Source organism: Rhinolophus hipposideros, assembly GCF_964194185.1.
Source record: "Rhinolophus hipposideros genome assembly, chromosome: 18".
Classification (NCBI taxonomy): Eukaryota; Metazoa; Chordata; class Mammalia; order Chiroptera; family Rhinolophidae; genus Rhinolophus; species Rhinolophus hipposideros.
This window is the reverse complement of record NC_138064.1, coordinates 40483651-40497057: the sequence shown is the minus strand read 5'-3', so window position 1 is coordinate 40497057 and position 13407 is coordinate 40483651. Positions and strand designations below refer to the sequence as shown.

Here is a 13407-nt window from a genome sequence, read left to right as displayed (position 1 = left end):
CGTCAGTTACATAGTACCTGACACAGAATCAATTTAGTAAATAGCTATAGAATTTAATAACCATATTTTCATAATAGAATAGAAACTTAATACATATTTCATACATCATAATTTGTAATGTTTCTATGTCCCATTTCTATTGTTATATACTTTACTAATCTATTGATAAAATCAGTCATCATTCAGAGACTTGATTATGATTTATAGCTATAAAGACTACCTCATATACAGACATCCATCTCACTAAAGCAGAGAGGTGAAATTTACCTTACATTAAGTCAGTGATTTTCAAAGTGTGTTCCTAGACCAACAACATAAAATGGGTATTACCTACAAATATGTAAGAAATACAAATTCTTATGTCCTGCCCCAATTCTATTGAAACAGAAACTCTGGGGACTGGGCCTAGCAATCTGTATTTTAACATGCTCTCTAAGTGATTTGATGCATGCTCCAGTCTGAGAATCACTATATAGGCATCAGAATGATGGATTAAAGTTTGTGTGATTTGGACCTCTCACATTCTTCAGTTCTCATTCTGTTTTTTTTTTTTTTTTTTTTTTTTTTTTATGAAAGAGGGAAGATATTTAGGTCCAGGAAATGGCATATAGTTTTATCTGACTTTTGATTTTAAAGAATTTTTATTTTAAACATTGTATCCGTACGTGAATGCATATCCCTATTTTTGTGTTTGTAAATATATATTTCCTTTAACAATTCCATAAAATGAAACTTTATACTGAGTGTAATAGTCAGGAGATAATTGCTGCTTGATTTTCAGCAAGAGCCTTGGGGGACATGGGAAATGGGGAAAGGAGAAGAGAGGCAAAAGGGAAAAGAGGGTGAGGAGAGGGAAAAGGAGGAGAGAAGGGGGAGGGAGAGAGAGTGAATAAAAAAGAAGAAATGGAGAAGAAGAGAAGAGATAGCACAGGGGGAGGAAAAAGTTTGTCACTCTTAGTTTATATCATAATAAATTTACCAAAACTCAGAGTTCCCTTTTTATAATATTCTACATTTCACTCAAAATTTTAATGTCAAAGTTATAAATAGGGCATGCCATATAACAGTTTTCACTATTCTTTTTATAGTGATAATATTCTTTGCCAAAATTGATTTTAAAAAAAGACTATTTAAATCATAACTTATATCAGTCATCCAAGAATACACACCACCTCAGAAGTTAAGCCACCATTGTTCTCTCAAAAATATGGGAAAACACCTAAAGGACAGGGAGTTTCAATGATAATAAGAAAGTAAAAAGTTGTTTACCTGGAAGTTGTAAATACTCCATATACAATTGGATTTTTAGGATCTTTAGAATTCATTAGGAATACGTCCTCTGTTTGAAAAGAAAATTGGGAAAAAATGCATTTTTTTATGATTATGGCAAAGTCTAAACAAATATTCTCTATAAAACATCATCAACTACTTACGCAATTCATCAAAATGAGTGTCAATGCCATTTGGACCTGGCACTGAGCAAATCAGACGAGCTTTGAGGAATGTTGTCCATTTATTCACCAGACTTCTATGCCCCCCAAAGTCATTCTGAAAGGAGAGAACGCAGTTTAAAGAACTGTGCCTGCAAATGGTAATTTCAAATATTTCCGTTATCTTGAGATAGATACAAAACACAATTCCGCATATTTCAAAATGAGGAATTTTAAATGACTAGATAGAAGTATGTATGTTTTTTTATGATATTGTTGCTCAAATCTATTCACTCCAACTTTATTCAAGGAATGATTTGCAATAAATTTCCGCTAGCATTAAAAAGTCACTTTACTTTTAAAATTCTGTTACCACTGTGCAATAAACAATTATTACTAATGTGTTTGTTTTGATTTGATTTAAATCTCTTTCCTACGTATGCATCTTGAGATCTTACTAAACTAAACTAAGTAGGCTGGTTCACAGTAGTGAACACAGTGGCACATAGTAGGCACTTAATAAGTATGTACTGAATGAAAGAATAAATGCATAGCTTATAACCCATGCTGAAAATACATCACAAACAATTCATGCTAGCTTTGGATATTTTATAAGTTTAAACTACTGAAGTAATGCCGACTTTACAAATATGTTGAAAAAATATTTGCATAAAACTTAATAAACTCATTCCAGTGACCCATTTTGAAAAAGCCTCTTCAAAAATATAATACTGATTTATATTTTGCTTATGTGATTTTATACACTATAAAGACTTTTTAACGCTTGCAAGTAGTACTTTTAAATATGATCTATATTTTCTGGCAAAAAGATTCTCATATATTTCCCATATTATTTATATGTTTCCAGATCATTAAAACTTATAATTTTCCAGCAACTTAATACACTAGAGATCAATAATTAGATTGTGATTGGGGTATCAAGGAGGCTATCACCACCCCCCACAGCAGATTTTTTTTAAAGTTCATATTTTCTTAAAAAGAAATAATTCCATTTTAAGATAATTATTGGATTGGCTCTGTGATTTTTCTTGAGATGAAAGGTGCTTTAATATATAATAAAGTTGCCTTTATTCATATTGCATATATGCTGTACTATATAGAATAGATGAAAGAATGTTATTACCATCATATCTTCACACTGAAACTAATTCATAAATATTTTTAAAAATTGAACAATTTTATACTATATAACATTATAATGCAATATTACATCTAATTGTGTGCTACACAGTAAATGAATTATTCAGATAAAGTCCAGAGCTTCAACATTATGTGTGTTGTATATATGTACATAGGATGCTATAATAATCAATTTATAAAAACAAGCTTTAATGCTTTTCTTTTATATTAATATTTTAGTTATCCTAACAACAAATATTCATTCAAAACTTACATATTGTAGAAAATTGTGCTAGGACTAATAATACAAAAAAAAGTATATTCTCCCAGGTGATATGATAAAAATATATATTTCTCTAGAATTTCATACTAAGGTCATTTAATTAATTGTAGAGTAATGCTTCACAACCTCTACCTAAATGTTCGACTATGAAAAGTTAATTATTTATAAGTAAGTATAATATGTTTTTAATCTATTTTTACTATTTAAATATTTATAGTGATCAGTCAAGCTGTTTAGCCAGCTTTTCATTCTTTTTGAAAATAGGTGAAAAAGAAAAAGAAATAAAGCAGTGATTGGGCAAAATCATCCTTGATTTTTTTTCTTTACCTCACCTTGCATATTTGACCTATTCTAGCATGAGTGGCTTTTCCAGTGTGTTCTCCATCTATTGCATTCTCACGGAAGAAAAAATATACTTTGTCATCTTCAGGGTTGTCACTCTCTGGAATGAGGTGGGCACTAATGAACCTTGGATCTGAGAGACAAATTATAAGATGTATATTAATTCACAGTTGGACAAGTAATACCCTTCATTACAGACCATTTTCACTTTTTCTTAACTCCTATTTCACATATTTTAAGAAATAATCTTTCCTTAGTTCACTTTTTTAGTATACGTGAATCATTCTTTATACATTTTAAAGTATGTGACAGATCTCATAGCTCATAAAAACATTTATTAATTTTTTTCCCCCAGAAAGTTAGGAGAAGGTGCAGCAGTCCTCAGTGTGACCACATAATGAAAATGCATTACTGGATATTAAAATATTTTGGGAACTGTAAGTACTATAAAATATTACATATTGCCATCACCATTAATATTCTTCCTTTCAAGCATAAAATGGTTTAAATCAAGATACCAATTAGTCTATTCCAGTCTCCAGGAAAATCTGGGTGGGAGGAAAGAGATGAGATCCGCATAAAACAAGACCAACAACAACAAAAAAACCAAATCCTCTCATGTTGTTCCCCATCTCAGTAGATGGCAACGTCCTTTACCAGATACTGAAGCCAAAATCCCTGGAGCCACCCTTGAGTTCCCTGTCTCTCATATCTCACAGTCTTTCTATAAACACATCCTTATTCCTCACTACGTCTTACCACATCCTTTTTGACCAGCCCCTCCCAGACCACCACTGCCTCATAGTCTCCTAGATTCGATCTTACCGACCTCGGGTCTATTCCACACAACAGCCAGGGTGAACTTCTGATATGTCACTTTCCTGCCTAAACCCTTCTGTATCTTTCCAAATCACTCACGATAACATTTAAATTCTTCCAGTGACCAGAAGCCATTTGTGATCTGGTCCCTGCTACTTTGCATGCCTTTTCTTCTCCATACGCTTTCTTTCCTAACTTATTGCTGGACAGTCGTATCAAACCCCTTCTCTTTCACATACAAGTCAAGCATTCTCCCTCCTGCCTCAGATCTTTCCTTCCTGTGTAACTCTCTGCTCTCACATATATAAAGTCTGGATTCCTACTTTTATTCAGGTCTTTGTTCAAACATAACATTGTCAAAGAGATCTTTGTTGACTACCCTCTTTAAAGCACTAAAATCCTTATTTCACAGCATTCTTCATTTATTTTTGTGCATTATTTTTCTTCCTAACATTATTGATCACCTGCTAAGATCTCTCTCTCCCTCTCTCTTTTTCCCTTTCTCTCTCTCTCTATATATATGATCTTCATCTCCTATTGTTTTCTCCCTCCCCCAATGGACTATTAGTTCGATGAGAACAAGAAGTTGGCATTTTGTATTTGATGCTCTGATCCTAGAGTTTAAAACATAGTGAGCATTCAATGAATATCTGTGCAAGGAGGGAAGAAAAGAAAAAAGGAAAAAATAATGAGAATGCTTAGATTATGCATAAGGTATATCAGCAATGTTTAGAGCCCTACTTCAAAAAATATTTATGTAAATACTTAGGTTGATATGATTGTGGCTCATACAAACTGTATAAAAATATGTAGTAGCTTTATGGCTTTGACATGTAACACACTACAAAGGTGACTTTATCTCACTGAAAGCACTTAGGACATTGCAGGTATTTAAATTCTTACAGTACCTACCTTTTACTCCCATGGAGTATTGTGTTATCAAGTTAACAATGACACACATACACATACACATCAGCACCACACTGACAAGATCAGAAAAGAGTTCAGAATCCTGAAAGTAGATTTATACATGTGAGTGCGTCTTAATCTTTACACCAGTGAATAATCATCGCTGTCATGTTTTCCGTGCTTGTAACTTTCTTTTAACATCTACTCTGGGACCATGCATGTTTCACAGTGCACAGTGCTTAGTATATTTCACAGGGCTACACTCCACTATCCTTTATAGGTAAATTAAACAATCTCTGTAAGTAATGGAAAACATATAAAATATTACCTATTCATATTTAAAATTTAGTGTTCCAGTGGAATAAGAGTAGGAGAATAATAACTTAAAAGTTGGAATCACTTAGCACTAAAATTTTCTAAAGATACATAAAATCTTTAACATACATAAAATTTTAACATTAACAATTATCACAAAGCTTGATTGTCTTCATAAATTTCTACTTGTTCGTATACATAAATATATTTGTATGTGTTTACCTCATGAGGAATAGTGAAAAAAATAATTAATGTGACATGGTAGGAATTATTATGTTATAAACCAAAGAATTATTACCACATTGACGAACACAGGCTTCTAGAAATGTGGCATGTGTGTGTGAAAGTACGCAGTTCATTACTTGCAACTTTTGCGAAATTTTGACAAGACTCTTCTCAGACCTCAGATACTTAATTTTCAAATTGGTTTTATTTCAAATTAAGTTATTTCAAATTGGGTTTTATTCACCTTGTCTGTCATAAATAGTTTATATAAAACAAATATTTTACACTTAAATTGTGCATGTGAAACAACTTTATAAAACATTGACAAGTGTAGTATGTTATTTTCATTATGATGATACTGAAAAAGAGATTCAATCGCATGCTAAATTTGGGGGACCTCATAATCCAGCTACAGAACTAAAATGAAAAAGCATACATTCTTCTCTAGTACTGGAGCAATGGAGGAAAAGCTGGTCTAATATTATCTCCCAAATTAGTGTAGCTGTTCATATAAACACTTGAATAACTTAAAGAATTTCAAATAATTAAATTCAACTATCTTTTATTTGATCATAAATTCATATGAGACACCGTATAGAAAACAAAATGAAATATATATCTTTTGTTCTCAGAAAGCTACAATCTAGCAAAAGCGATGTTAGAAGCACAAAAATGCAAAGCAAATAATATTTTACATGTGTAAATATTCTCCTAACTCGGTATTTGGGCACGAGAGAAGGCATTAACAGCATCACCTTTCCCTCTCTAAAATACAAACGCGAACTCTACTAGAAAATAATTCGAGAACGTTATCAAGTTAAAAAGTTATCATTGTTAAAAGGGCCTTCAATCCTAATCTCTCCTTCAATATCTGATACTACAGGAATGGAGGATATTTTAGGTGAATTAACAATTTGACATAGCTTCAGATACAGCCCAGAATAAATTATAAACATAAAATAAAAACCAAATTTATTAAAATACTAGAAAAAGAGAATATCAAAGAAAAATAATACCAATTTAATGTAATCTGTCTTCAAAATTTTTACGTTATATCTTATACTGGAAAAAAAAATCATTCTTATTTCAAAACAAAATAGGTCTTTAGTTGATCTCTTCCAAAAATTTAAAATGATACATTCTTCTGCTAATATTTCAAATTTAGAAATTCTTCTCTTTGGTCTAAACCTCTGCTCATTATTTTCTACTTCTTCAATCCCCCCAAATCTCACCTTCCCTTTCCTTTGATATTTTGTCCTCTTATTCCCTCTTTCATTCTCTCAGTCGATTTCTCTCCTCACTGATGAATTTTCCTCTTATTCCCTCTTTCAATCTCTCAGTCGATTTCTCTCCTCACTGATGAATTTCCCATTTTATCCAATCTGAACTTTCTGGTCATTCTAATTGGCTTCCTTATCATCCTAGAACATCTTGGCTTCTGGAATCTCCTCTCTTCCTGCCTTACAAAGCCCCAGAACTTTCTTCCCTCTGCTCCTATATCTAAACAACAATAATAAAAAAAGTCATTCAATTATAGTAAATGGATATGCCATAAATTTATTTATCCTAAGTGTCTCTAAGGAATTATTTTACTTACAATAGATTTGTTATCAACAACTGTTTAAAGTTAGTCTTGTTATCTTCAAATCAACTAATGTACTACCATCTCTTAACTGTATTTTCCAAAAATGTACTTGTTATTTGCTGTACTGATAAGACCAAGGCCGTTTAGTAAGAACTTCTTCCTTTTCCTTCTTTCAGCGCCCCCCCCCCCACACACATTTTTCTTTTCTTCCTTACTGTGGAGGAATGATCTATCCTCATTCTACATCTAAGGACTCTCTCATAATTGCTCTCAATCCAACATGTACAAAATATTATTCTAATAACAATCTCTATTTTTCATGCAATCACTCACCATTTTTATTTTTACTTATGAAATGTAAGGGGGTGGTCGGGGTGGGTCATGAGGGTAAGGGGGATCAAATATATGGTGATGGAAAGAGAACTGACTCTGGGTGGTGAACACACAATGGGATTTATAGATGATGTAATACAGAATTGTACACCTGAAATCTATGTAAATTTACTAACAATTGTCACTCCAATAAATTAAAAAAAAAAAAAAGAAAGAAATATTTCCTGAGCACTTATTCTGTGATCTGGAATGTAGAAGATTAGAATATATTATGGTAAAAAGTGTTATATCCACTGGTGCTTATTGTCTGTGACGGGATGCCAACAATTAAACAGAGCAATTATAAAACTGCACAAAAAGAGCAAAAACAAGTTTGGAAAGAATTTGGTGGGAAATGGAAGGGACAGTTCATCATGCCTTGAAGGAATGATGGAGAGCTATTTCTCCTAAGATATGACATATAATTCAAGACCTGAGGAATAAACTATCAGTAGTGTCCCAGATAGAAGGAACACATGTGCAAAGTCATGGTAATAACAGAGAATGTTATGCAGAGTGGTCTGTGAAGACAGGTAGTTAGAGATGATGCGAGAAAGTTAAGCAGAGGCTACAATAAAAAGAAAGTATCGTTCAGATGTTTATTGTCCTAATGGCTATAAGGGAAACCATTGGAATGTTTTAAACATAGTAATGCCATTATCAGATTTCTATTTTGATCAATTGGTGATCTATTTCTATTGATCTATAGATCAATAGATTTATATCTATTGGTGATCAATCTGGTGAGATCACTCTGGTTGCTGTAGAGAAAATTACAGTGAGGCAAGAATGAAGGCAGAAGACCATTCTGGAGGTTGGTGAGAAATGATGGTGAAATTGACCTGTATAAAGACGGAGACGTACGCTGTGATTTTTTGAAAGCAGAATTGATGGATTACATTCATTGATGAGCTGTTGGATATAAAGAGCAGTGAGAAAAATCATGGAAAAAATAAAGAAACATCTGATTCAAACAAGTGGTTAGGTACATTTACTGAGATAGGAAACACTTGAAGAAGGATAGATGTGAGAGTGGGGAAGGAAGATGGGCTCAAAACTAAAAATTCTGACTAAAATATTCTACCTAGATATCTCATTGTAACTGTAATTCATCATACCAAGCAAGAAACTTATCAACTTCTCTTTTAAAACTGCTTCTGCTCCCAACTTTTCCATTCTGGTTAATGTCAACATCCACACCTAGATAAAAAATGTTGTTTTACCTTAAATTGCCTCCATCTCCCACAGGATTTTGCTTTACACTCTAAATTTATCATAAGACTCATTCCTGCTATCATTTTCACTACTTTCCCTGTTTTATTGTCTTAATGGTGCTGGCACAATTCATGTTCTTTTTAAATTTACAGTTATGTTTTTTGAATCATCTAACCAGTCTTCTACATATATTATCTATTTCTTCTAAGCCATCCAACACAGTGCTATAGAAATAAGCATGAATGCATTTATGTCATATATTTTCCAGAACAGATTTTAGGTATTTCAGGATACGACAAAGTCACATAAATTAAGATGTGACAGTAGAAAGGACAATAAAGCTGATGTTACTCTGAGCCAGAAACCAGGCTAAGAGCAGTTACTACATTCATCAATATACATATATATACACACGTAACGTCAGCCGCATTTGAGCTCCAAGCTTTCTAGCACAAGGGGGGATGGGAAAAATTGTCAGTTACATTATGCACAGTGTTTCTCAAATAGGAAATAAACTAAAGACAATCAGTGTCACCTACAAACTAACCTCGACTTAATTTTCCAGCAGAATTGACCACTGTTCCTTTATTCTTCCCTCAATGAACCTGCTTATCATTCTGCAGTCGAATGCTCTACCACTGAGCTATACTCCCCCGCTATCTACTGTCTTCATAGGCATGTAGTTGATACAACAGAAAAGAAAGTGTGCATTTACCTCTCCTTTACATTTAATTCTTTTTTTAGTATCCTCATTTTCATATTTGTTATGACAAGCATTTGTCCTATATCCCTCCCTCTCTTGCTTTGGGCTTCTACACATAACAAAGTAGTCCCCTAAACATATTTTGAATCTGTCCCACTGTAACTACCCAATATGTAGGTCCTTATCTCTTCTCTCCTGGCAGTTACATGCAATCTGTTTTACCTGCCTCTTTCTTACCTTCCCTAACCATCTTGCACCATATATCAATTTTTAACACACAAACCATTCCCTGGCACCTACATATTCCTCAATTAGATTCCATAAAACTCTATTTCAATCACTTGTTTTCTTTCCCCTTTCTCCTTGTATTTTTTTCTGATTTTTTCCCTGAATATAACTTCCAGGCTAAGCATAATTTCTGAAACAGAGCGTTATTCCTAAGGAGTGAATTAAGATTTCCTGAACTAAAATGTGTTTTGTTTTGTTTTGTTTAATTCTGGGACATTTCCCCCCCACCTTTATTTTTCAATTGAAGTTGACATACAGTATTATATTAGTTTCAGGTGTGCAACATAGTGATTAGACATTTATATACTTATGAAGTGATCACCATAGGAACCTAAGAAAGTTCACAATATTCAAAAAGGAAGCTATTCTACTTCCAGTTATTCCCATCAGATGGCAAGTGGAAATGAAAACCTCAAGCCTACTAGTTCCTTTTTCTTTTAAAGTTGTGTCTGAAGCTTATTAAAGAGGAGAATGCTTACTTGCAGTCTCCAGAAACAAATTCCTGCTTGTAATATGGCCACGTCCATGGAAACTAATAGGCACACATATAAGTATACAGATCTTTTCATGACGCAGTTACAATGTTCCTAGATACCTTGCCACACTGTAATAGTCTCCACTCTGTAAAGTTCACAAAACCCCTTGTGACAGCCATTGAACAAAATCTTTTCAATTTGAAATATTTCTTGTGAGGTGAAGCAGGAAGTCCGTGTGGATGTATATTAAAAGTTGAACATCGAAACGAAGTGGCCAAATCCATTTCAGCAAGATCAAAGTGCATTAATCTCACCAGCACAAAACTGCAATGTAAACACGACAACGAAAAGTAAGCGGAGTTGGAAAGGATTCTCTCATCTCGGTAACTTAAATGGTATGCCTTTGGAGAAGAAACTTTGTCTTTACAGGTTCTGTGGTACTTTGACAATGCTCTGAGCACATGGTAGAAGCGGAACACATAATCGTACCACATGATCTTGCTGTCCTGTGAATCATGCGACCTTTCATCATGATATTAGCAATAAACGCTGAGTAAATATGCTTCTTCTCTTTTCCTTCCTCCTTTATCTCCTTGACCACCCCCTGGACATTTTTCCACACTTCATCCCATAGATGGCATTTCTTGCAAAATTCACGTTTGGGCATGGGCGCCACCGGCCACTTGTAACAGTACCCCTCTGTTGAAATATTTTTAGCAGCTGCAAATGAAACTGTCCTACAGGTGCAATCTCGCACTTAATGAAAATGACACCTTGGCACAGGACACGCGGCTGTCTTTATGAGTCATTTGGCAGCTTGAGCTTATTTAAATAATGAACACATTTTGCTGTGCTCAGCATGAGGATCAATCTGAATCTCTAGTACAGAAACATTTTGACCAGCACATGGCTGGACCGTCCCTTTCACAAATAAGCCCCCAAAGAACAGGAACGTACAACTAAAAAGGAAAAATATTTTTTTCCTGAAAATAAATTCAGGAAATGTACAGGATGATTAATTAAGGCTTTTAGGGTATCTATAAACTTAAAAGTTAGGACATTTATTGGTTTTCTAGGAAATAAATTATAGATAGTTCATTAGAATAGAGGATGGAATTAATGATTATAAGATTTCTTGTGCAACTGCTACTAGGACTAATTAGTTTCACACCATGAAACACTCAGTTGATCCTCTTGTAAAGCATGTTAGGAGGTTCCAAAGCAGAACAGGAGAAACCCACTGCAGAAAACGACACAAATTACCTATCTCTCAGAATGGTTGTGATACCATTTATGAGAGGAAAAGGAAGGCTTGAAAATTTATATAGTTCACCATATATATACATATGATGTATATATATGGTGTATATATATGGTGTATATATATATATACACTCTTATTTTCTTCACATTGAAAGGTGATCCTACTGATGTTATGACCATTCATTAAGGATAATCTTTACTAAATACATATCTTCAATTGCCAGTACAGTTGTATTGGCAGCCAATTTATATAAAAAAAAAATCTGTCTTTACTGTACATGTATAAAAAATATTCTGTGACAAGAGTCAGAGAAAAGTGGCTAGAAAGCAAGCTTCTTCTACTCACTATAGTTGTAATTTCAACAAATCAATGTCACTAGCCCCAGTTTTCCTATCTGTGAGGTACGGGGAGAATTACATTAGAGGATATATATATGTCTACATCTACATATATCTCCCTCCCTCCCTCCTTTCCTTTTCTCTCTCTCTCTCTCTCTTTCTCTCTCCCTATGTCAGCTTATCATAGACCTTCATAATTTCTAGCTGCTATTATAACACTGCTTATAAAACTTTGAGAAATATGTTATACAAATATATGTTTAAAAGTTAATGGTAACATAAACAAATTGCTAAGGAAAGCAAGTTGAATCAGAAGCCAACTGATAAGGAAGCTCTAAACCTGTTAAAAACAACTAAGAAGAATAAATTATAAATTAGTAACTTGTAAAAATCTGCTTTTAAAATTTTTAAAAATATTTTTAATATCAGAGCCTCAGGCTTCAACATACTTATAAGCTAACTAGTGGGGAAATTAGTGATGGGGAAAAAAATCATCACCAGATGACAGTCAGCACATCGGGATAACAGCCATAATGACTGGTTTCTTCCCCTTTCAGCTTTGCGGCAACATAAGGGGGAAAACGTCCCCCAAATTAAAAGAACGTGAATGGGAACTTCCAGCACATTGGGAATTTAGAGAATGTGGCATAAGGTCATCTCACATTCTTAGCGAACAGCCTAAGCAGAATGGATGTATCATTTTTGGCTGTGGAATAGAAAAACCTCTGGCTGCCAAGGAACAGGCCTGGAAAAACTTTTGATACTTAGCTGGCTGGGAAACTATGAATGGCCCCTGGGATAGTTTAACCCGAAGAAAGGTTCAAGATGAGTCATGTCAGGAAGGAGAGAAGGGCTGATTAAGATGGAAGATGAGCATGAATGGTAAGTGAAAATAATAGGTACTGCTTATTGTGCTCTTTCCTTGTGCTTTTTATACATTATTCTAACCCACACTCATCCCAGAAAGAAACCCTGACATTAAAACCCAGCAAATGCCCAAAGTACAAACCAGTATGTAAACAAGAGCTAAGTTCTTTCTACCACATCACTTGGCATTAAGTTGTCACACTGATGTATTTTGCACTGTGTCTAAGTTGCATATACTTATATACACTATTTGATAATTTTGTTTACTATTTTAACAAACAAATCAGTTTTTAACATTTATTTAAAAAAAGAAAAAAAGAAAAAAAGAGTGGAAAAGCTTGCTATGTTCTACCAGTACAAAATGAGACTATTAACTACAGGGTCATAACCAAATCAAACTTTCCACAGCTTTTTTCAACTGAAGACAAATTAGTGCAGAGGAAGTTAAAAGCCTTTGGGATATTGGACTTACCAAGAAGAAACAAATGAAGTGGTCACAAACATCACTGTGAATTGTGACAATTCCAACTCTATATGTCAAACCAAATTAATGACCTTATAGTTTCCCTTATTTAATCCTGCAGTCAAAGAGAAAACATTTTCTACTTTCATCTTTTCAGTTTCATCTCCCATGTCTACTTAGTTGGCATTTACTGCCAATTATACCTCTAACATATTTTTGAGTGTATTTTTTCCCTTATTTCTGTTGTCCTAATTAAAGTTCTCTCTTTTCTAAAGTATTGGTTTATCTTCTTTAAAGATCAACCTGCCTCAAATCATTCTTCCCATTCAACACTTCACAATTTTGCCAGTGTGAATTTCTAAATACACACTCA

General features: G+C 33.7%; 1 protein-coding gene across 1 annotated transcript in view; it reads right to left on the bottom strand.

Annotated features, from left to right (window-relative positions):
- SEMA3A (semaphorin 3A) overlaps positions 1 to 13407 on the bottom strand; it is a 225618-nt gene that overhangs the window by 40598 nt on the left and 171613 nt on the right. The window contains exons 7-9 of the mRNA XM_081079478.1: positions 3186 to 3328; positions 1434 to 1548; positions 1270 to 1339 (exon numbers count right to left, since the gene is read on the bottom strand). Coding sequence (XP_080935604.1) covers positions 1270 to 1339; positions 1434 to 1548; positions 3186 to 3328 — 328 coding nt within the window. The remainder of the gene's footprint in view (positions 1 to 1269; positions 1340 to 1433; positions 1549 to 3185; positions 3329 to 13407) is intronic.